Source organism: Polyodon spathula, chromosome 57, assembly GCF_017654505.1.
Source record: "Polyodon spathula isolate WHYD16114869_AA chromosome 57, ASM1765450v1, whole genome shotgun sequence".
NCBI classification, from domain to species: Eukaryota; Metazoa; Chordata; class Actinopteri; order Acipenseriformes; family Polyodontidae; genus Polyodon; species Polyodon spathula.
Genome location: NC_054590.1, coordinates 790271 through 815270, shown reverse-complemented (window position 1 = coordinate 815270; position 25000 = coordinate 790271). Strand labels below are relative to the sequence as shown.

Genomic DNA, 25000 nt, shown 5'->3' with positions numbered 1-25000 from the left:
TCTGTTTTAGATCCCTCGCGGTGGGAACAAAAAATGGTTACAGGCTGTTTTCTGTGACTTCAGTGGACAGACTGGACCGCGTCCATGAAAGCAGTAAGTACGTGTGCTTCTTCCTGGAGCGCTGTGGTTTCTCCCTCCCGGTCCTGCTGTGCGAAGCCAACCTCCACTCAGAGAATGCTCTTTGTGGGTTTGCAGTAGGATTTTAAAAGGCAGAGCTCAGACTGCTTCCTCTTTCAAAACCATGCTTTAGATGCTCCATTTAAAAGTTCCATTTGCCCGGATGCACAAGACTCCCATAGCACGTTGAGCAATGAAATGTTATCTCGAGATCATGAGAGACACATGCTTTTGCAGAAATATGCACCCAAACATCCACCCATGCAAGAAAACAAATATATTAAACATAATCAGACCTGAGTAACACTGTGCAAAGCATGGCCAATGCTGGAAAAGGGAAATTAATTAAGAAATGCGCTTTTAAAAAAGTGTGCCTGTAGGCTGCATTGAAAGACTAACAGAGGCTCAGTGAATCTGACAGATGGTAAAGGCCCTGGGGCCTATTAACAAAATACAGTATAGATGACAGCTTGGGAGGTGGAACACACTAGAAAGCAAGGCATGTTTTGCAAGGGCACATAAGATATTGTCATGATTGGCTTTTAGACCAACTGTTCTATTTTCGGCAGCAGTTCATTTCCTAGCAGTTGACGAAAAGGACACTAGGGGGCAGACGACACCCAGAACTGATGCACACACAGCCCCCTGCACGGACACCATTTTGAAAAAGCCTTTGGCAAGTATGGACATTCAAACAAGAGTCTTCTTTCTATCCTTAAAAAAATAACTACTGCTGTACTAAGATATGATTCTCCCTCTCAGCACTGGGTAGGCAGTTCCATCTCAGAGCCCTTGTACAATGCAGTTTTGTTGCTATTGCCAAGAAGAGCCCTGTCCCACACAAGCCACTGTTATGATAAGGACACAGTCTGTTTAATTTCATGCAAATGTAAACAAGGTGAGCCTGTCTCCCCTATGCAAATTGAATTTGCTCTTTAAGCAGCATAGATAAGGATGACTCCTCATTTTTAACAGGTCTTCCTCTTTCCAGCGTTTAGAAGCAGAGAACTAGTTTTATAAAGAAACTAATAAAAAAAAAATACATGATAAAGGCTGCTGTTTATGCATCATCCAAATCATTGATCTTGGTATTGTAAGGGCCAGTTTATATCTATTGAAATTGCCATGCAACACCATACTCTTATTTGGATATTTCAGGCAGCAGTATTTTGCACAAAGTGGAATGTACCTTTATAATAAGTTAGCGAGACTAGCCACTGAAGAGTGTACAGTAAAAACATTCAGGAAGGAGCTATCCATATTGGATATGGTTATGAGGAGGAAGCTGCAATTCCTAAATGTCTGTGCGCATTTTTTGCTTGCTAATGTTCAGCTTGGCACTTCACCCCTCTCTTGCTAATGACATCACCAGCTCACCTGTGCTGTCTTAATTCCTAGTGTTACTCCCTCCTCCTCGTCCACCCTTCTTCCACGTCTCAGCTTCTCTCTTTTTAACCTCTCCTCAGCGTTTTGTTCCCATGTTTGTTTCTACCTTGTATGTACTGGCGAGGTGGTGAGCGAGTGCGTTGGTGTGCCCGTGATACAGCCTGCTACTATGCCCATTGGTATAAGGCATTGCTTTCACCCCTTCTTACTCGATCCTGCGAGGCACCCTGGTTACCAGCAGCTGACTTCATTAGTGTTGTATATTGAATTCTGGCTTCATTAAACTGATCCCTTTTTAAGCATGAAAAGTATGCAGGACACTGACTGCAGCTGCCTTGTCCCCGGCCAGCAGAAAGCCCAGACGTGTACATCGTGGAGAGGCTCTTCTCCAGCAGTCTGGTGGTTGTGGTCAGCCTCTCCATGCCTCGCCGTATGAACGTCTACCACTTCAAGAAAGGGACGGAGATCTGCAACTACAGCTACTCCAACAACATCCTGGCTGTGCGTTTGAACCGCCAGGTAGGAGCTCTCTTGTTGCCTTCTCTAGGATCCATTATCCAAGGTTTTAAAATCCAATTCCTTACCTCTTATTAGCACTTGCAATACAGGCCCTATTCATAACACTTTCAGGACTGGTTTTTATTAAGAACTTTTTTAATGTGCCCTGAGAATTAACTGAGCTTTCTAACCCCTTTCTGAAAGCCTGAAAACATAGTTTCATGACCTTGATTTAATGGATTTGATTTTAACCGTCCTAAACAAAACTTTCATTAAACAGGCCCCATTATCCTTTAATTCTGCTGAAGGTCTTTTCGTGCTTTGCTTGTATTCTATACTTCAGTTTGGAAGACGCAGATCTCAAGTTCAACGCTATACTGTAGCTGACAAGTTGCTTCTGCTTATCATGTGCTGCAGTTCAAACTCACTTCAAGGGTCTCGCTAACCATGTGACCTACAGCAAAGGTACCAGGATGCGGCAGCATCTGTTGCGCTGTACTTGAACTTATTGTGAAGAGGTGAAATATTCTCTGCACATTAAAACAGAGACCAGTATTTTTGTGTTGTTTTGAAATGTACGAAAAAAACGTGCGGTGATGAATTCTGCTGCGCCAGACAAGTCTTTCTGGTAACTGCTTGCACCTGTATCTGTATACCAAACCCTCAGTTAACACTGGCTCCTTTGTTTTGAAAGTTTCATTATCCTGTGGTTCTCAGGTTAAAGCTGTTTTAATTATACCTGTGTAAAAATACCAGCCAAATAATGATTTTGCCCATTGAGCTTATGCGAGTAAGTGTCTGTTAGTGAAAAGCAAACAGCATAACCACAGGTGTTCTAGATAGTAAAACCTGAATTAACCTGTCACTCAGTGAACCACAAACAGCAAGCGATCATCAATACAGCTTTATATTTACTATAGCAGTGATATGCCGGTTTTAGCTGTGCATTTATTATAGCGATGATGTGTGGTATGTGATGTGAATATGGACATATTTCAGAATAAAAATAACAGTGCTGTTTCAATTTCAGTTAGCTGCTATTGGAAATGGGGTGTATGCAAGTGGTGAGTGGGTCCTAATGAATACACAGTTTGAGAAGAAATGTCATAAAGGGAGTTTCAGCCAGAATTCCTATTGGAATTGAAAGAGATTCAAATGTACACCTATATTCAAGGGTGGGTTTGTGTGTGATCATAGACTGCACAGGATCTTTCAGCCAATCAGAGGGCAGGTTTTGCCTTCTGTATTCCATGACTCATCACAGAGCTACCCTATTCATGACATCAGCCGTGCCATTTTCAATTGTTTGGTTGACGTCAACTGCCACGAAAATAAAGATGAAATCTATTAACTTTTGTTGGATCAAAACCCACTTCCACCTGATTTCCACCCTTTTTAAAACGGTACTGTTTTAAACCTGCCTCTAAGATTTGTACCTATACACTTAATATACCAGTACTTCCATTGGTTGTGACCAGCCTTGCCCAGACCTGTCTGGGAATGTGATGAACACGTTGAGTACAGACTGCCCCTCATTCCTGCTGAGAAAGGAACACTTGGCCTTGTGTTCATCGGGAAACTGCCTAGCAGTGAAACATGTCCTGGCCTGGACAGAGAGGCCGCTAACTATTGACAGTGCTGAGCTTTTGAGCTCACTGTTTCACTCCTCAGTGTCTGAAGGTGAAGTTCTGTAATAAATATATTTATTATCAAGTTCTAACCCTGTTATTAATTTACTAAATTACACTTAAATTGACCTAATATACAGTTTTGAGTTTTACTGAACCTGACTGAGCTGAATTAAAGGAATAATTTGACTCGAGTTTACTTGAAGCATTACCTCTCAGTAGTACTGTTATTCATAGTTATTACATTCATTTAACCTTCAGTCTTCAGTACCGTGTACAAACCGTATACATTTTTTTGTTACAAAATGAATGTTGGGTCAGTCCTTTTATTTGCAATGGCACCGCTTTATCTTACCTGAGGAAACAGGACAATGGCCAGACGTCACAGCATTGTCACAGTCATGGTCACCTGATCCCTGTTCAGCAGCTCAGCTGTGGAACTGCTGGATGAGAAGGATGACTTTAAAAAGCCACGGCTGGATCCCTTGCAGGTTTTTCAGTTTGGTCTATGGACAGTACAGTATCTTAAAGACGGCCGGTGTGGAACAATCAGCTGTCTGTACTGAGCAGTCTGAAGAATGCATGCAGCAGTGTGGTGTATACTTACACATGTCATAACACTCTCAATTGGGATGGCACTGATTTGACGTGAGTCTACAAGGTGTTTACATTGCTCTGGAAAACACACGTTTTGCCCAACCCCTGTGAATGTATATGAATATATTTGTCACCAGACTGAAAGGAGATTGTCTTTTTCTTGGCAGAGACTGATTGTCTGTCTGGAGGAATCCATCTACATACACAATATAAAGGACATGAAGTTATTGAAAACTCTACTCAATACGCCAGTAAACCCTACAGGTAACAACAGTTTAACTGATCAGTAGATAGCCTGGTCTTTAAATGAGCGTGTGCATGCTTGGTGTATTAGTATTTCTTGGAAACCCTAAAGCTGTCCAGTGTGGATTAGTTGTCTTGACCTGCTGCTGTTTTTGTCCACCTTCAGGCTTGTGTGCACTTTCCATTAACCATTCCCACTCGTACCTGGCTTACCCTGGCAGCTCAGTTATCGGGGAGATTATAGTGTACGATGCTAATAACTTGGTAAGTCAGTTTGTATTATAATCTATCAATCCCTCCCTCAGTCTATCCATGAATCTATGTTCTGTGCCAGTACCAGAATTCAGCACTATGCTTCCGCTAAGTAACCCACAGCACTCATTGCCAGCCCTGCTCTACTGGTTTTTGTCCTTTATTGTCTTCTGTTCCACAGAGCACAGTGACCATGATTCCGGCCCATGACAGCCCACTCGCTGCTATAACCTTCAGCTCTTCAGGAACTAAACTGTCCAGCGCTTCCGAGAGGGTGAGTTTGCAGTAACAGCCAGGGCAGGAGCACTAGGAATGAAGTACTCTGTGTGTTCTCTTGTACAGACCACACCAGGACCACTTTCTGCAGTCTCTTTGACTGCGGTCTCACTTCTGATTAGCTGTCTATTGATTATTCATTAATTTGCTTAGTAAATTATGATTTAAATATTGAGCAAGCGGAATCTTTCAGTGGTTTAGACTAATAAATGAAACATATGCAGCCTGTACGCACAGGAAGGCAATGCAGCTTTGAAATGCTCATTGAGGACCAGTCCCAGATCGAACACCCCTGACACAGGGAACGATTGAGAGTGTGTTTCTGTCGCAGGGCACAGTCATCCGAGTCTTCTCCGTTCCAGAGGGTCTAAAACTCTTCGAGTTCCGCAGAGGGATGAAGAGGTGGGTGTGCGGGCTGAGGAGAGGGAAATGCTGGTCCTTTGTCAGCAGGGTTGGGATCAATTCCATTTGCATTTCTAATCCCAGTTTAAAATCCATTCCCAATTCCAGTTCCGTTGAAGGAATTGGAATTGATATCTTAGAGACCTAATAATTGTTGTGATTTGTTCAACTGCTTTCGTTTGCTTAACAGTGACTTCAAGTCTATTGTTGCCACTGTGAGAAGCTCATTTTAACAGAATGCTGCTAATTGCAATTTTGATCAATGGTGTGTTGTAATTGATTTCAAGGGAATGTGAATTGAAACTGGAAGTGGAATTGAAAAAAAAGGAATTGACCCCAACCCTGGTTGTCAGGGTGCACGGTTTGTCTCCAGTTTTGGTAGCACACTCTTGTTAACGGCATCAAATATAGATTTTTAACTACTTGCATAGCATAACTAATGTCACTGGACATGATCCGTGGTCAAATACTGCACACTTGTCACTGTGAAGCCACTGTAACTTATGCAAGCTGTCATTACTCAATAAAACATGCTGTCTGTGGTGTGCACATTGATTTTATTGATGTCATAAATGTCAAATAGGAGTTACACATCGCTAACAAGTGAGACTTTATTCGTAACCGAGTTCTACAAGATTGCATTTTTTTAAATAATAGCAAAAGCAACTAAAATCAAGCGTTATGTATTGTGAAAGCTTGTAAGTGCAAGTCCACTGATCTGTTCTTTTTATTTGCCAGGTACGTTAGCATCAGCTCTCTCTCGTTCAGCACGGATGCTCAGTTCCTCTGTGCCTCCAGCAACACGGAGACTGTGCACATCTTCAAACTGGAGCAGCACAGCCACAGGTACGGGTGCTTGCTGCAGTGCTTTCACTTCACTGAGGACTCCCCAAAAGACTCGCTCTATAGGGCTGGAGTCATAAGCGCTACTCAAAATGAACAGCTTTAGGATTTGTTCGATAACATTAATGAAGTTTAGGTTCATAAATCGCTTCCATTTCCATTTCAAAATACCCGAAATTCAGTTCAGCTAGGTGTCGGTATTAAATCGGGCAGCAGCCTGTTCATTCAGTCCAGCTGGGGTAAAATAGCCACAGCTTGTTAACAATATAGTGTTTCAGGAAATTCTTTAATAAATGAAACAGATATTTAAATATGTTTTGTGAATTTAAAATGAGCTGTTTCTTAGTATACTGTGTAGCTGTCAGTATCTTGGTAGATGTCAGACTGCCTGACCAGTTCAAGCACAGTCACCCACCCTCTCTCTCTATTGGTCAGCAGCTGGGATGAGGAGTCTCCCACCTGGTCTGCCTATGTAGGGAAGGTGTTTTCCGCTGCCAGTAACTACCTCCCGGCGCAGGTGTCAGACATGATGAACCAGGACCGCGCCTTCGCCACAGTGAGGCTCAACGTCTTCGGACAGAAGAACGTCTGCGCTCTCTCCACGTGAGTCTCCTTCCACGCTCTGCACCTGGTGGGCCTGCTGACCAGGGCTGCTCCCTGATGCCTCTCCCAGTGCAGTCCAGTCCCGGGCCTTATACCAGCCGTGCCCTTCATTATTCAATTAAATTGGAATGTACTAAAAAAAAAAAAAAGTACCACTGCTCTAGACAATATAAAAACATGTTATAAATCATGCTTGTGAAATCAACCAATCATCTTTAGGGATTTATCAAAATTCCAGTGCTGCTCATCTTGTGTATAAAGGTCAACCTGTTTATGGAAGATATGGCACGATTCTAAAGCTAAAAAACTAAAACCAAATTGTATGTATAATAATAGTAGTTTCTGAGTACAACTTTGTAAGTCGTGTGTAAGGTGTCTCATTAGGTACTGTAAAACATGTAAGAAACACTATTGGTATATTGAAGGCAGCAGATCGGAGTCTGTGCTGAGCTAAAACTGCGTGAGGAATGCTGGTGTGTCCCAGCCTGTGCGTCACGGTTCTGCACTGCTCTTTGTTTTGGTGTCTAGGATTCAGAAGCTGCCCCGCCTGCTGGTCGCCTCTGCGGACGGACACCTCTACATCTACAACGTGGACCCGCAGGATGGGGGCGAGTGTGTGCTGGTGAAGAAGCACAGGTAACCAACTCGGTGCAGTGCTTTATATAGGGGTACATCACGGGGGTCTGTTTAATCAGTCTTCCGCTATTGTTGTGATGCACGAAACATACAAGCAGTGAAAGCAAAGCTGTCCAGCACAGTAACAAGTGATGCTAGATCTCGGACATGATCTGTACTTGATTTTAATGTTAATTAAAGGAAACTGAAATGGCTGCACGTGGTTTATTTGTGGATCAGTATATTTGTTTTCTTTGAACTCAGGTTGTTTGGCTCGGACGAGGAGGAAGAGGAGGCTTCAGAGAGCGAAGTGACCACTGCCCCGGTCAGCCAGTCGTACGCTGCTACGGTGGCAATGCCCACTACCGTGCCTTCCTCTTCAGCGGTGACAGGTAAGAACACTTCTAGCCATTTCCTCAATGTTTAGGCAGCTTGGACGAAAGTGCTCTTTGTTCAGGTAGCACAAGCAGTGGCATTATGAACTTTTGTATGAAACTTTTTTTTTTGAGAAGAAAAGATGGCCAGTGTCTATTACTGTGCCAAAAAGTGGGGTCATTTTGTGAAGTGCACTGCACTTGACGCAACAATGACTTTGATCAATTTAAATTAGATTTGAGCCCAAACACTCGCAGACGGGAGTAGTTAAATTAGCAATGGGGTCGGGATTATTTTCTAATATATCAGCAGTAGTATTCGTAGGGTTAATAGTGATGTTTTTCTAGGTTACGTAGTAAAACTGAGATGTCTGTCAAAGCATCTTTTATTATGACCACATATTCTACCATTGCTTTTCACCTGTGTGATGTTGTTCCAGCTTATTCGGAGGACGGAGGAGCGAAGAAAGGCGAGATGATTCCGGAACATGAATTCGCAGCCAGCCCTGTGTGTCTGGATGACGAGAATGAGTTCCCTCCAGTGAGCATTCCGAATAACTAACACAGCGAGCCGCACGGTCTGTGTGTGACTGAGCCCAGGCCCCCTCGATCCGTCTCCCCTGGGAGATTGAGAGTGGGGGGGCAGGAACCTGGCGCTCAGGGGCCCCCGGCGTGGGGCAGGCACTGGAGCTACACAGCTGTGACTCTTCTCGATAGGATCTTAGATTCTGGAGATGGGCAGAAAACTCACATTTGACTTTCCCTTTAAGAAACAAAACAAACTTCTGGGGCCACTTGATTAAAAAAAAAAAATCCAAATTCGTATCAAAGATTTAAAAAAAGCACCCATGGGAAAGTCATTTTGGTAATAATCGACAATCTTTTTGCACATCTTCAATAGGGCTGTAGAAGTGTCAGACAGCCTGTGTAGTTCAATGGCCAGAAATAATTAATAGTTTTTATTTTTTATGTCTGTTAATATCAATACTATATAGTTTTAATATGGTACCTAGCTATTTTTGTAATTTATTAACCCCAGAGTAGTATATTATGGGTCAAAATGGCTGAGGTGGAATTAAGTTGTAAACAACAAGAATATGTCATTTAACCTGATGTAGAAAGGCAGGCCAGGCTAAATAATACATGGTCCTGTCTGTCAGGGCTCAAGAACACGACTGGTATGATTCTTGAGCTGAAACTGCCCATTCTGAATTCCTGGAGTTAGCCTGCTGTTAATTTGCTTGGTCTGTCTCTCTCTAATTTTCTGCTGTTGGTCAATTAAATATTGTTATGTTTCAAACTAAATATAAATCCAAAGAGCCTACATTTCAAATTTTCCCCAATCAGTAATATCTCTCTGTAGTGTAGTCCTGCATGAGAAGTGAAGTAAAGGCACTGGGGAAACTACATTCCCCAGGAATCTTGCTCTTGGATAGCAAGGATATTACAAAACAGAGTGGAGTCTGTTTTATTTAGAAAAACATTTTTTTTTTTTTTTTTTTTTTAAATTAAAATCAAACCTAAAATAAGAACTGTAAGGTGTGATACTGGACATGTCTACTCAGGATTATCTGCCTGTATATTGTATTGAAGCTCCAGACAATTTTATGAAGATATGTTTCTGGAAAATCGCTCCGTGTTAAGTAGCTTTAGTAGAGATGTCACTGCCGGGCCATCTTTAAAGAGATATCTTACAATGGTAGCCAACAATTAGTGCCTTTATGCAGGAGTCAGAATGGGAAAATGTCATTTGTGACTAAACGTGCTGTCTAAAATGTGATCGCTTGTAGAATTCCCTTCACCTCAGAGGACTAACTTACACTAATTACTTTAAAAAGTGTGTAAATTGATATTCTGTATGAGGTTCTGAATGCAAGCGCTGGGGACACGAAAGGGAATGTGACATGTCCATTAACTCTTGAAAATGTGCAGTGTTTCGGTGTTCAGCCTCTGAACTAGGATTGCCATTGTCTAAAAAACGAGGATCTTTAAAGTTCTTGTGATTTGGAGTGTTTACTAATGCTATGTTAAATCTAGGTAGCTATTATCAAGGTACCTCTTCAACCTTAATGTTTTCTGAAAAAAATATATATATATTTGAAGGGACAATAGATTATTTTTCATTTCAATTTTCATCTCACTTGAGACAAACAAGTGTGTTCATATTCCCTGCTTTGGCTACGAAGGGCCTTCACTGTATCCCCTATGAGCAGGGCGTTTGATGTTCGGGTCGAATTATGTAATGAAAATCGGATTTTATTTAGAAAGAAATAAACAATTGCTTCAGCACAAAGCGTTGACAACAAAGTTGTCATCAGCAGTTTAAATCCCCAACGTATGTATATTTCCACACATTGGGGTATGCAAACTTTTGATGACATCTCTCTCTCTCTCTCTCTCACACACACACATACTGTATATTGAGGCATTTCTCCAGTCCAATCAAGTTTTATTTTGTAGTGGAGTTACAAGTATAATTGTACACAGAACATACAGGAAAACTAAACAGCTTTACTCCATGCAGTTTTACAAAGAGAAGCTATCGAATGTTATATCGAAATGCTCTTGGCTTAAACACACACTCATAAAACAAATAACTGGGAAGAAAAGTGTGCAAAAACCTTAAAGCTATATTGCTGTAATTTTGAGAAATCAAAAAAAAAATTATATATCATAATCACTAAGAAGCCACATTTTTCTAATATGTAAATCAGCTTAGTCATCGGTGCCAGTCCTGAATCACAGACTGCAGATGCGTTTATTCATATACAGTATGTGCCTAACCCGAATGTAGAAAAAAAAACATTCTGAGGCGAGAAATCGGGTTAAGTTGGGTAAAACCCGAAAATCAGACGCCCTACCCATGGGGCATAAAAACAGAAAGTGCTGTGTAGGCAGTAATGAGCTATATCACATTGATCCAGCAGATGGCAGCATCACTGGGGCAACCTTGCAGATCCCAGAGATGGCTGAGATACAATAATGCTAAATCTAACCCATCTTTTTAATTAATAATTTGCTGTTTCAAAATGAACTCTATTATAACATAAATTCTATGTTCTTTAATAGTAAAGTATTATTATATTATTAACTTGTATGTCTGAAGATTTCAGAAAGTTGACAGCAGTACAAGTAGATTTATTTAATTCCTTTGGAATAGTGAAGGATTGTTAAAGGAAACATTTTATAAAATAAAAATATTCAGGTGAGGGTGTGTAGTTTGTGCTTTACAGTGGTTGTTATTTACTTGCTTGTCATAAAAGAGACAAAAAAATCATAGCTGGTGCGGAAAGGCTTCTTAATAATACTACTTTTGTAAAGATAATTGATGTAGTTTCTTCTTTAATAACTGCCACTTTATGCAAAACTGTGACTGCACACACACACAGATTTCTTTGAAACTGATGAGACAAGAAGTAATGCATTACTTTTCCAGCTCAATAATGACTGCAGTATTGGTTTTAACGCACCAGGAGGCGCTGTGGCACGCAGAACGCTATGTGGGTGATGATTTGTTGGTTTTAACTTCACCGTCTCTTGAATTAAACTCCCTGGAATGGAAATTGGTCTAGCTTTATGAGAGGACAACTTGTGTTCCGATTCATAAAACTAGATAAGACTTCTGACATTCATGGTCATAAAAAATAATACAACCTATTTGTAAAACTATATACTGTATACCCAAAAGATAAAAAATAAGCTTATAATTCACACCTTTAACACGTGGTTTGTATAGTTTGTATTGACTAGTGATGACATTCCTGAGATATCTCCCACAATGACCGTTATGAGTGCCAGCCTGAACCTCACATATAAACAATGAAAGGTGTGTTCGGTCTGGCTGGTAAACCCAGGTTCAAGCTTACAAGCCCCACTCTTGGCTCGGGCTGATTACAAGACTGGAAAGTACAGCAGAGTGCCCTACTAGGTTGTTGTTCACTAACGTGCGCTAATCTGTTTATAACACACCCTTTGTTGAGGCTCCAGGAACAATAAAGCTGTGTTTTGGTTTTGGTAGATAAATTCGTGCCGTGGCGGGAGTCGGAGTGGACAGGGGAGGAGGACGTGAGGTTAAACGAAAGTTGGCGTCGGTCACTGCGCAACGGGGGCTAAGCCTGAAGTCTGAAGAGTGGCTATGCATGAGTCAAAAAAAAAATATTCCAGGGTGCTATATTTAAAAAAACTAAAAAAACAAAAAAAAAAACACTCAAGTCTTTATCTGACCGCGATTTGGTCAATCAGCTCAACATGAGACGGGTGTGTTATATTAGGAGGTGCATGACTCCACTAACAAGAACTGAGTTGTAATCAGATGTAAAGAGTTACTTGAACAATTGTTCTTAATTTGTAGAAACTTTAGATGTATGTAATGTAGTTTTAATCTTTGCAGTTGTTACTCTCCATGTTTTCCTTCCATGTGTACTTGTGTGTGCGCTAATAAGGGTCTAGTCCAATATATTGACAGATTTGTGTATGTGCCTGTAACATTACGTAACCATGCAAAAGTGTTTTGCAAAGAAGTTGCACAAAACCAAAAAAAAAAAGTAAATTATACTTTTTATTTTATTAGAGCTACAGTAGAAATAAATATATGCAAAGCATTTCTGTGTATGTGTGTTTTCTTCATTAAGAAAGGGCATGGCATGCATTTTGATTTAAATGTTAGCTAGCGAGATTCAAGTGGTGGGAGCTGGGGCCCCTTAATTAATGCCTATCATCATTAATTTCCTGTTTAAACCTCAATCACACACATCTTCTCTATTGTTTTTTGCTTTCTAGCAAATGTTCAGACTCTACAAATGTGCTCTGTCATTTCGTTTTCTCGTCCGATTCGTAATATCTTTTCTTATCTGCTCTGAAGATACTTCTCGTCCTCCAGCTTCTTTTTCTGTCACTACAGCTTCATTGCCAGCCAATCCTGCAAACATCCAGTCTCCACCTAGCAGCCACACTGCTCAAAGTGCCACTCCACTACTCAACCCCTACAGCGTCTTCATTATATAGGCTGGCCCATTGCCAAGCTTTTAAAAGCCTTGTTCGACAAAGGCATTAATATTCCTTGACAGCGATCGGCTCGCTCTATTCAACCTCTATTGTGAAGCTGTGTCTGCTGAACCTGTCTTTCCTCCTCAAGCAAGCAACTAGAAGCAGACACCCCTCCCCTGCTCCACACACTGCACCCGCTGCCACAGAGCCAGTTAAACTCTCTGCTCTAACAGAAGATCCCACACTCCACTCTGAAGACAAAACCATTGGCCCAGTCAACTAACTGGAATTTCTCAGGGTTACACTTGATACAGTCAAATTTGAAGCCAGTCTCCCTCCTGCTTAACTAGAACACATTCGCTCCCTCATCAATAGCTTCCAGGTTTCCCCTTCCATCAAGAAACACAATCTATTATCTCTTCTCTGCCATTTCAACTTTGCTTTACACATTATCTCCCAGGGTAGGACATTCATTTCTCGTCTTCTGGCACCCTCCACTCCTGACAAGAACCTAAAATCCTACATCAATATATCCTCTGAAGCCAAGAAGGATATAAAGATGTGGGCCACACTAAATCACCCACTGGAATGGCCTATCTATTTACCAAGACTTCATCTCAGCTTCCCACGATCTTGCTGTCTTTACCGATGCTTCACTTAACGGATTTGGCGATTTTTCTCGGATCTCGGTGGTTCCCCAGCAAATGGCCCCCTGAAATCCAAAGCTTATCCCACAATCTAAAATCTACACCATCAGCACAGCCGCTCACCTCTGGAGTCAATGGACACAAAAATAAATTATTTTACGGCGACAATAAACCCACAGTTCACATCATTAATAAAGGGCACTCTTACTCCCCGCAACTACTTTGACGTTTAACCTGGATCTCAGTCTCTCACAATTTCATAATTCAAGCCCGTCACCTTCCTGGTACCCATAATAACGCTGCTGATGCTTTTCCTTGTTTACAGATATCCCAATATCATTAACTTGTTCCTTCAGCGTCCCTAAACCGCACATCTCCGACATCTGCTGCTTACTAAACTCAACTCTCACCAACCTCTTGCGATCTGCCCGATGCTACATAGCTGCATCTCTAGCTCCTGCTACTAAATCATCATACGCTACTGGCTGGTCAACATTTTCAACCTTCTGTGCTCAGAATCACATCCAACCTATCCCGTTTAATCAAGACTGGATCTTTGTTTCATCGTCCACGCAAGAGATTCTCTTCATCTGGCTCCCGCTACTATCCAATCGTCTATCTCCGGAATATAGTACTTCTACTGCCTTATGGCCGTGCCTTCTCCAACTCTCCCATTTTATTATTTATGAACTGTATACAAGGTTAGGAAGAAGAAAAAAAAAAAACATTAAAAAGTCATTCAAACATTTGTACATAACCACACCCCTGTCTGTACACAGACTGCACCCTCCTGTGGGAGTCAAACAAAACATTATCATCCCATTACCTTCTCTGTCAAATACAAAGCTTGACACTCCTTTTAAGTTACGGTCACTTTGAGGGTTTTTGCTTTCTAACAACCCTATGTTTTACATTTCACAATTCTGTGGTCACAGGAAAAAAAGCGTTTGGACTGGAATGGAAATGAGATAAAGTTCCCAACTGGGTGTGGAATACTGTCGCTGTCTCTGTGTCATTCTTGTCCCTGACACCTGCACACTATGTGCTGGTGGTTACAGCAGGGCTCCACTGCAGGGTCGATAGTGTAGTCTGCTCGGGAGACGTTGTCTGTGGCGATGTCCTGAAGCACGGCCTCTCTCTCGGCAGCGACCCTCTCCAGGACGCCTCGGTACTCTGCGCTGCTGCTGTCCAGGGGAGCCCCCTCCGCAACGTCACGGGACAGGTCGAAAATGAGAGGGGGGTCGTGGAGCTGCTCTGGTCCTGTACCCCCTCCACATGCCTCTGCACCCCCTTCATAACAAAGACATATAAGAGGACTCAATCAGACCCTGTTCTGTGCAGATATTCACGGATAATCTGATTTTCCAAAGAGGCTAAACTCCACCTTTTTTTTCTTATTCTCTAGACAAGGATGATAGATAATCTCAACCACAGCGATCAGTTGCCACTTATCTGGGCAGCAGAAAATGGTAAAAATTGAGTTCTACCGTTCGCATTTCAGATGTCTGCACTCACGAATAAAAACTCAGAGATTGTCAGAATTTCTTCATCTCTTTATTTTGTATTCTTTATTCATTGATGATGGAGGTTAAAAAGTAAAAACGGACATGTTTCGACCTCAAGCGACCGTTTCTATAAAAAGTGTAATAGCTCCAAGCTTACAGATCCTCAGTAAAAAGCCGAGGTACTGTAAGTCAGGACACTCATTTTTAAACCTGGATCAATGTACAGTAGAAGCGGTTTTATAGAAAAAAAGAAAAGAGCAGACGCTCATTGATGGCATTTCTTTAGAGTAGCTTGGCTTCAAGGCAGCTTCTTTTAGGAGGTGCTTTGTCATCCTCAGGTATTGTTGCTCTCTCGAGTGACAGAAACACACAATACTGTTGTCCGGTGGAAATGCAGCTCCTGTCTACATTGCAGGAGAGTTTCAGCACGTACAGAAGACATGGGGCCCACATGCTTAGAACGTGTTGCAGTATTTTTCAAAGAATAAATAGAAAAACCACTTATTAATGGAAATACAGGTTCTGTGATATCTGTCAAAACAGTATCACAATAAGAAATTACTACATTTTGATTACACTGTCTACTGAATGGCAGCCACCCAGTTTGATTGTAGAGATACAGACTTTACAGTACATTAGCCCTAAAATTCAAGCAACTGTATAATATTACCACCACCACAATCTTATCAGCAGATGTCACAATTTGTTTATATCGAGCAAAAGTATATATTTCACCTGTACAAACAAATCCTGGTTAATATATAGTAAAATATAGTAAAAGATCCCTGTTAAAAGCAAACACGGTTACAGACATGCAGGTGTTAAAATCAAGAACTATTGATCAGTGCATTAACATAGAATGCTTGCAGTGTCATGTCTGTACAGTGCTCTACCTGTGAGGTAATAAGCCTTGTACTGCTCTAGTCTCACAGTCTGCAGATCTCCAAATCGACCAGCAGCTCCACTATTGGGGTGGAACAGAGTCTGCAAAGAAGAGAGAGAGAGAGAGAGAGAGAGAGAGAGAGAGAGAGAGAGAGAGAGAGAGAGAGAGAGATTGACTACATACTGCACTTGGAGTAACTTTCCTAGAACTACGACAGACATGTAAACTTCTAGAAATCACTCAGTAAAAAATGAACAAAATGTAGCTGTTCAGTTCATTTAAACTCTGCAACAAAGGTATACTGTTATGGTATAGGTGTCTGCTGAGAAACGCGAGAGACATGCAGAGGGTTTGTAATTGAACGCCGCTCAGGCAGCCAGGTTTTATTTATTTAAGCAGTTGCAGTGTTGGTGGCAGCCACTAGGGTACCAGCAATGCTAGGGCTGGAGGATATATATACGTGGCAGTACATGAATAACAAAAAGGAAAAACAAAACACAGTTCAAAAACAGATAAGAAATAAAAGGTTGCCAAGCTCAGGCCATGTGCTACTCTCGCTACACAGGGAGGTCCCGCACCAGGAACCTTCTTCCTAACATTAACTAAATAAAGGGTGGTAGAATTAAAAATCCCCTACAATAATCCCTACCATAACGTCCACAATCCTGGTTAATCATGCAGGGGTCATGCTACACACACGCACACGCACACACACACGCACACACACTCTTTTTAAAGGCAGGTGAGCAGGGTTAATTGATTGTCAATTGTTCAATTCCCCCTGGCCACCTGCTGCTCATTCCTTTTAATTAGGCAAGCAGGTAGGTCTAACCTCCCAGCTAAGAGCAGTTTTACCCATTCCAGGTTTTACTACAAGTTTCATTAGCCTCTGTGTATAGGTAGTATAGGTCAGGTGTCTCTTACTGAACTCATAGTACAACCAGGAATGGATCTTATTTCCATCCCTGGATTCACAAATCAAGCAAACATATACATTTATATGACTAGCATTAGCCCAGTACAGGCCAAGAGAGCAATGATACCTTGTGTCCTGTTTGTGAGCGATTGAACAAAACCTCAGTGGCATCCATTCCATCATAGTGCCGGTCGAGTGGGAGGCCCACCCTAGCCAGGGACAGTACAGTCGGGAGGATATCCAGCACACTGTAAGTGAGAAAGGAAACATGCCATCCAAATGTATTGTGTTTTGTTGCCATGTATTGTGCAAACTCTAATCCCTGACAAAACGGTACAATTTACTTCTACTGTAAACCACCAATCTTATGTGTATTTCATTGTACATTCGCACTCACATACATTATTAAAGTGCAGTCGCGTACAAGAAAAATTTACTTGGGATCTTAAATACATTTTTAGGATACCTATTTAGTAAATAATGTTAACATTTCCTATTTTTCATTTGGATTGTCAGCAGATATTATTGCAGAGCCCAATTCTTTTTTCTACATTCCCATACTTGCTCTCGGGTTCTAGACAGTACCTGAGCAGTGCCGTGCTGGTGATGTTGGCTGGGATCTTGCCTGGCCAGTATGCAACAGTGGGTACCCGGTGCCCACCTTCCCATGTTGTCTGTTTGGCAGAACTCCCTCCTGGACAAACATGATTGGCAAATATATATATTAAATCCCTTTTCTCCAATTGTGATTGAAGCTGTAGTAAATATAGTACGTTAACAATAATGTTAAACTGTACTAACTGGGGAGAAATCCAGTATCACCTTCCAGTATCCTTGTTTGACTACTGTATTTATAGAAGAGATTAATAACTATAAGACAAAATCATTGATTTGGATACACCGATAGATATCTGTGATCTCTTGCATGAAATCGCCTGTGCCAGGCTTGCAATGCGACAATAACTTCACACAGAATACATCTGCTATTTCCAATGTATAAAACAAACCAAACAAAAAGAAATAAATCCCAGACACTCTCCGAACAGGGATGAGAACCAGATTAGGTTCATCCTCTAACTCACAACTTCTTTCCACTGGTGTTAGGGGATCAAGCTAATAACACTAAGCTTTACTGTTTAGTGAGACTAGGCCACAAAGTTATAACAAGGTCACATAATGGATATGTATTACGATATTACAATTTCACAATGATGCAGCACATTCTGTGCTTTACCATGCCTTCAATATCCCAAACTACCTATTTATATGTAGTTAACCAAGTAGCATTTTACACCTTATTTAACCTACCTTTGTGTGCCTGCCAGCTTCCAAGAAAAGGACCTACACTTCCTGAAAACTCACACTTCTGGCACCAAGGGCCATTGTCTCCTGTGAAAAAAACTATTGTTATTTTGAAAAACTTTCTACCAGACGCAGTGCTCTTATTACATGTGCCTCCCTGGAATAAGCCCATGCTAACATTACAGGCTCTCCAGGTTTTACAAGTCAGGCATCAAGTTTACCAGGGGAAATGTAATGACTTTTAATCTACTGATCACTTCACATGTGTCTTTTGTTTCATCCACTAACATTGCCTGGTGAAACAGTAGGCATTTACAGTACTTGGAACAACTACACTCCTGTAAACATCAGGGCAATTGCCGGTAAATACATTTGTTCCACTGTAAACCTGCTAAACTGTTACTAATGTTTTTGAAAAGAGAAACTTCAAATTTGACTTCTGCTTTAATGTGAAGACCAGCACTACCATAACAAAGTTGTTATGGCTTTAATAATGTTCCTTTCAGACTGGCTATCAAAGCCAGACTGCTCCAACCACAAAGATTAAAGGGCAAGGCCGGCCCTGATCTGTAATGTCTGTACACTGGCAATAAAATAAGGAGAAGTGGCCAGCCTGGTATTAAGAACAAAAAAAAAGAAGACAAAATATTTTAAGAACGAAATGCGGCAGTTTGGCACATCAAGCTGCCATGCCCAATCTCAGGGCAATTTGGCAATAATCTGTGTTTCAAATATTACACATATGTAGTCACCTGGACAACTATAACTTGCATTGGTTCTGAACCTTCTCAGCAAGTAATAATCCAAGATAAAACATTATTCAAATTAAAAAGACATCAGGGCTTTTTGAGGATAAGTGTGCAAGCTAAAAGTTGGTGTTACTGTAGATTTTACTGTTGGAGCAGAGTAGGGAATGATATATGATATTTTATATTTACCAGTAAACCAGATGATGGTGTTTTCTTTATCTGTGGTGTCAGAAGTGTTCTTTATCAAGCCGATAAGACTGTCCATTTCCCTGAGGCTGGCACTATATACGCCTTGGCGAGTTGTGTTTACAAAGCGCCCAGCTAGAGACAGAGGGACATGCATGTGTGCCAGTGCCACATACAACAAGAAGGGTTTGCTGTTTTTAATACAAAACAACAATACACACAATAAGATCAAATACACAAATGTTAAAATGCTGTCTGATAAATAAGTTAAACAAAAAAAACAATATTTAACTTGTAAACTGCACTTTTGATGGAAATGCTTAGGTCTGAATACACATACACATACTTTTTATTGAATTTACAATGAACTTACTCTTGGCAGGAAAAGTAACCAGGATGCATTGCAAGGCCAAAAGCACACTGCAAATGTGTAGCTTTACCTGCTTTAAGAGCATATTTCTGCCATGGATGCACCTCAATGAAATATATACAGCGTACCCACACTCAGGAATGGATTCTAATTAATTCTGACCTACCTAAATTCTTCATGATAAGTACTGTACTCTGTACCTTGTAACACCCAAGACTAACACTGAATCAGGTGCCATATAAGGGTTTCAAACATCAGGCTGAAATATCTTCATATTAACTTAGAGATGTGATAAGGAGTCTGGGGCGTTTTGTAGTTTCTATGCAGTATTGTTTGCTGGCATTACAATTACAATTACAATGCTACTATGTTCAATTACAATTACACTACAAAGAAACATAAACACAGAAATATACTATTTAAGTTTATTTTTTCCAAGTAAATGGGGTCACCGAAAATGGTTGAAAGTGAAGAACAATGATCGAATGACAAATCGATTAATGATAAGGTATGATTACAATTATGCAGGTGAGCCAAGGGTTAATTAGAATTACATTGTAACTACAATTACATTGTAACTGCAATTAAACACAAATTGCACAATTACAACTGTAACTGACCCAGGCCTGGCTAATAAAAGCAAACCAATCCATATGAGTCAGCAACAGTAAGCAGTAGGGATGCTACACAAGTCTATACATGCTATATAAAAAGATTAGAAAGTTCTCTGATCAATGCAAGTTTCAAGAACTATAAAGGTATCAAATAGGAATGGATATGAATTACTTGTTCCACTTAAGTAATGTTGGGGGGGCAAAAGTATAAAATATCATACAGTCTCCTACAGTACCTGGCATGCTTGATAATTCTTGTCGCTCTCTCTGCGTAGTGTTCTGTCAAGGCACTCAGGTTAACAGGCTGCTCCACAATGCTCATGTTCTCGTATAGAGGTAGTGCTACTGTTGAGTAACAGTCTTTATGTTTGCAGCTAGAAAAAAAACAGGATATAGTTAAGTGGGGTTTTTTTTAAGCAAGAACTTCTGAGACGAATGTCCGTGTTGTTGCAGATAATTCTACCATTACGGTATACGGTGGTGTGCTGATCACAATGGCTAAAGGGATTACAAGGCACTGCAAGGCAACGTGAGTTAACATGAGTCTGTCTGTCCTGCACGCTCCGTATCTCAAAGTTGTTTTCTGTCTTCTAAAGTCCCAGGAGTACCACCAACCCTCCGATATTGGTAAACTGTTGTACAGTGACAGAGGGAGGTACAAACTTGGTTCCTAATGAGGACAGGGAGCTAACGAAGAGAAAAGAAAGAGGTTGGAGCTTTACAGTGCAACATACCAGTCTGTCTCAGGATCTTTTGGGCATGGAGGGCAGCTTGGAATGTCATACCCGGGCGTGTCTGTGCAGCCCATGTCATTGCTGTAAGGAATCCCAAAATAGTAATCAAAACCTGTGGGAAATGGGAATATCTCAATGTGACTGTCCTCTGAGCTACCAAAGATTAAGAAAGTAAAGCACTAAATTGCTAGGTTTCACCCCTCTACTACACACCTGTTCAGCTATGATATTTACACAGGTAGGCTGTCGGTATCTGTCATCTTAAAGCAGCATAGTAACCTGGTATGGTACATCAGATATGACGCAGTTAATGGTACACTGCACAGGAAAGCAGTGTTTACTTTAAGTTTTGCACACGTGTAAAAACATTGCGTACCAGTATCTACTTACCCCGATTGCTAGGATGATACAGGCCGTGGTGCCCCAGATGCCATTTACCTGCATATAACAACAAAATATAAAACACTTAAAAAATACGCTATTTGTTTTCAATAGAATTTCTCAGGTACAATTACTGCATCAGCTGACTGATTTATCCTACAGTAAGCATTCTGTAGGAAATACTTCTAAGTGTTGTGCTTCCTCCTTAAAGTAAAATACTAAACTAGCTGGTTAGAGTGTATTGTGAAATATAAACGGTAAACTAGGTTGTGCATGGTCTCACCTATCATGGCAGTGTAGTATCCGCCCCCCTTCAATATGTTAGCAAGTGTAGACTCGTTGAGTGGGAGACCCCCTACAGAACCAACAGCAAAGTTCCGGGTCACTCCATTCCTTAACCCCAGCCTGCCGGTCAGCAGGGAGGCTCTGGATGGGGAGCACGTTGAAGCAGCTGCGTGGAAATCTGTAAATCTGAGAGTAACATTGACACCATGAGGATATCCACAGGTTTGCAGTGTGCAATGTGGGGTTTTCAGAATATGATTTGATGTAAAGATCACCCAGTACAGTCACTGGAGCTCTGCTCAGCTCAGCTGCATGAATAAACTAGAACTATGACCATTCAAACTCCTATAAAGTAAGAAATAATCATCTTTCCTAAAGTACTGTAAGATTAATATTCAATTTTGTGTTGGCTTTGTTTCTTGTGCCATAGAAACAATCCTTCCAATATTATTTTACAATCATACATTATCTTCTTAATTGCTCTATTCTATGTGTTCATTGAATTCAAATAAACCGTTTACTTGAACTTACAAAAGTAAGCAGGCCCTTAGGTCAAACATTTCTGGGGACAGCAAGGCTAATTTCACATATAAAATAAATAAGTAAATGTTAATGCTGTTTCCAGGTACAAGCTTTCAGAGAGGATAAAGGTCAACATTCTTGTTTTACACTAAGATACCATTCCTTTTCGAGGCCGTAAAATGACGTGAGGAAATCAACAAATACCAGTATTGGCAGACCCCTATTCAATACTTTACCTCATTCCTTGTTGTGCCATCAGATCTAGGTTGGGGGTCTCACTTGTTCTTGGCCAGTTTTGCCCCAGGTCTCCCCATCCAATATCATCAGCCAGAATGATAATAAAATTTGGCTTCTGCAAATGATTTGTGTCGACTCCAGTTCGGAGGTTGGAAACATAGTACAGAAATCCAGTGAACAAAGCAGCTGGCAGAATCAGGGATATTGAGCATCCTTCCATCTTCAAAACCGCTTAAATGCAGCAGTTAACCAAGTACATGTGGGAATCCAATCCAATTACATTATCTTTGAATTGATGTTAGGATCTTCAGATGTTTAGTAATATATTCTTAACACCTCTGGTAGTTCCTTGTCTTGCATCTCAACAGGGATAGTTGTTATGGGAATACAGTATACAAAGACAAACTCAGGGACTGGGAAATGGCGACAAGTTCGTTCAGAAAGGCAAGTTTGATGAAAGGTAGGAGCTCCCATCAGCTTCTACAATATTCATGGCTGAGGTTCATCTTTCAAAGGCTCAATTGTAATTTCTGGAAAATTTTAAATAAATAAATATAAATAAAAACAAACAACCAAAAAAAAAAATCACAGGCTCAATGAGATTACCTAATTTTGATCAAATAAGCAAAACAACATTGTTTTGCTTGTTTTGTGTTTGTATTTCATATGACAACGTGACATTCAGTGGAACGGGTCAAAATAAAGTAGACAAAGCTGAAGGAAGTGTGCCAAGGAAAACATTTTTAGTTTCAATCTTTCCTGTTTTTAGACACCATTGGGCCATTCCAGTCTGCTTCGCTCCACATTGTGAGATTTACCTGATAAAACCTTCTCTAAATTCCTTAAATGAAAGAAGACTAATAGCCTAATATGGGAAATCTCCAGTGAAGGTCATGCAGTCTTTGGTTTAGCACAAGCAATGACAATCATGTTTTGTACACTCAAGGCCTGATCGTGATGTGCTGATCCCGATGTCGCACTGACAATTGCTGAAAATATTATTTTTGTTTTAGATATCAGTAGATATGGCATTCAAACGCTCACATTTAGGACACAATGTCATCATTAATAGATGGAAGTCTATCTCATGTATCAAGAACAGCTTTAGCAATCAAGCTATTGAGTCTACAAGGTGTTGGAGGATCTTTCAGTGTCTCAGGCACTATCGTCCTGCCTCAGTCAGATAGATGAGCGCATTTCTCACAAAAGGACACTTTGGAGGCACAACTGTAGGAAAAAAAAAAAAGATGTTCACTTCAATACCTCTTTACACAATCCAAAGATGAGAGGGTGATGAACAAATATGGTTTGACATCAAGTTATGTGTCTTATAAGAAAACCGCTTCTTGTTTTACACGTCTTCATACACAAAAAAACATTGTTTGCATAGCGTAGTTTTCAGTTAACACAAGTACACTTACAAAACGAAGAATGTATATTATAAGAAGTTACAGACATGACATCAATGTATTTTTTAAGGGCAGTTAAACTTTGGCATGATCTCCATCGCTGTTTCAAATCGTGTTCACTGACGACTTTGGAGCATCAAAGTGTGTGCTAGTTTTCAGCCTGAAATAACAGCTTTATTCTAAAGCCACAAGTTTCTGTTTGATTTTGGTCCTTTGGTTTCAAGGCTCACAGACTACTGTTTGGTTTTGTGTACTGCTTACACAACTTGTATTTCGATAGCTTTCCTAATATCAACTTGTTAAATAAAAGCAGAGAACAACCGCATGCAAAACAAATCAAATTCTGAGGTGAAGGCGCCAGGCTTGTAGCCAACTCTTGCCTTGTTTGTTGATTTTAAATAAAGATGTCCTTGCAGTTTATTATCCTTCTTTTATTTGTTTATCGAATGGAACAATCTTATAATGGTTCAGTTCTAAAGCAATTATCGTAAAAAGTACGGTACTCCCATATAAGATATACTGTATTACTGTCCAAAACCACTATAGTATCCTATAGCACTTCAGCTGACTATGGCAAAGAAATTAATATATGGGCGTAATTCCATCAAGAGAATTGGTTGATACACCACATGAGCAATTACTATTATTATTATTAGTATTATTATTATTATTTATTTATTTATTTATTTTTTTATTTATTATTATTATTCAGATATATCACATAGAGAGCTCCTTTCAATAAATGTTATCATTCATGTCAGGTTGTTTTGATTGACACTTAAAGGCAGATACAGTATTTTGTTTTGACGTCATGGTAACTCGATCTACCAGCTTCTTAAATAACCACTTGCACAAGGCAGTCAGGCAGTCAGGCAGTCAGCAAGACTCTTCAAGAACAGATTCAGTACACTTTTCAAACACCATCCTAACTTTATGGAAACACTTTTTTTTTTTTTTTTTTTTTAAAAAAAAAAAGGATCTCAATTCAAAAGTTAAGTTTTTTAATGTACAGAAAAATGAATAAACTTAAAAAAAAAAAAAAAAAACTGCAGTGATCGCTCAAGAAAATGTATATGACTACTGTAACAAAGATAAGAAGGGTGAATAAAGTAGAAAGCCTGGTTACTAGAGAGCACAATGTGGTATGTAATATAATGTGAAGTGCTTTATGGAAAAGTAGAGTTGCCTTGTTGCCTATGTAAAGGCTTTGCCTTCTACTAATTTTATCAAGTACACACGCAGCTGTTGTCCTTTAAACTACTTATATTAATAACCTTGCTGGTTAGATCATCTAGTGGACTTTGTTTCTTTACTTTTATTGAGGCTTACAACTGAATGTTGAAAGCTCCATAAATCCTTAATAAGATCATTGGGTCTGTGTGATTTTCTATTTTTCTGACCTAGAATGGGTGGATTCAAGTTACGTTATAAATACTGGTA

The 25000-nt window shown here is 40.3% G+C and overlaps 2 protein-coding genes across 12 annotated transcripts; one reads left to right on the top strand and one right to left on the bottom strand.

The window, feature by feature from the left end:
- The first annotated feature begins 16 nt into the window (after positions 1 to 16).
- On the top strand, positions 17 to 12407 carry LOC121307557 (WD repeat domain phosphoinositide-interacting protein 1-like). 11 transcript variants are annotated; one of them, XM_041239745.1, is made up of 13 exons: positions 17 to 93; positions 690 to 797; positions 1856 to 2022; positions 4394 to 4490; positions 4636 to 4733; positions 4903 to 4995; positions 5329 to 5399; positions 6138 to 6245; positions 6678 to 6845; positions 7374 to 7481; positions 7725 to 7852; positions 8275 to 8375; positions 11853 to 12407. In XM_041239745.1, exons 3-13 carry the CDS (start codon positions 1924 to 1926, stop codon positions 11901 to 11903), a joined length of 1122 nt encoding a protein of 373 aa, XP_041095679.1. In that variant the 5' UTR covers positions 17 to 93; positions 690 to 797; positions 1856 to 1923; the 3' UTR covers positions 11904 to 12407. The 11 variants fall into 11 exon arrangements, with proteins under 11 accessions (XP_041095679.1, XP_041095681.1, XP_041095685.1 ...); XM_041239747.1 differs by having other exon boundaries at positions 1853 to 2022; XM_041239751.1 differs by having other exon boundaries at positions 687 to 797; positions 1853 to 2022.
- Positions 12408 to 12437: 30 nt separating this feature from the next.
- On the bottom strand, positions 12438 to 23398 carry LOC121307556 (arylsulfatase G-like). The gene is made up of 11 exons (XM_041239744.1): positions 22151 to 23398; positions 21391 to 21578; positions 21117 to 21164; positions 20727 to 20838; positions 20229 to 20366; positions 19012 to 19199; positions 18080 to 18160; positions 17357 to 17465; positions 16899 to 17019; positions 15866 to 15956; positions 12438 to 14757 (listed from the first exon to the last, which is right to left on the bottom strand). Exons 1-11 carry the CDS (start codon positions 22369 to 22371, stop codon positions 14480 to 14482), a joined length of 1575 nt encoding a protein of 524 aa, XP_041095678.1. The 5' UTR covers positions 22372 to 23398; the 3' UTR covers positions 12438 to 14479.
- Positions 23399 to 25000: the final 1602 nt, after the last annotated feature.

Excerpts from the sequence above, each read along its gene's own strand:
- LOC121307557 (XM_041239746.1), top strand. The coding sequence starts at position 1,924 with ATGCCTCGCCGTATGAACGTCTACCACTTCAAGAAAGGGACGGAGATC. Across the intron at positions 4,734-4,902 it reads TGTACGATGCTAATAACTTG|AGCACAGTGACCATGATTCC; the intron begins GTAAGTCAGTTT and ends TCTGTTCCACAG. Across the intron at positions 5,400-6,137 it reads TTCCGCAGAGGGATGAAGAG|GTACGTTAGCATCAGCTCTC; the intron begins GTGGGTGTGCGG and ends TTTATTTGCCAG.
- LOC121307556 (XM_041239744.1), bottom strand. The coding sequence starts at position 22,371 with ATGGAAGGATGCTCAATATCCCTGATTCTGCCAGCTGCTTTGTTCACT. Across the intron at positions 21,579-22,150 it reads ATGGCACAACAAGGAATGAG|ATTTACAGATTTCCACGCAG; the intron begins GTAAAGTATTGA and ends TGTTACTCTCAG. Across the intron at positions 17,020-17,356 it reads ACCAGCACGGCACTGCTCAG|TGTGCTGGATATCCTCCCGA; the intron begins GTACTGTCTAGA and ends TCTCACTTACAG.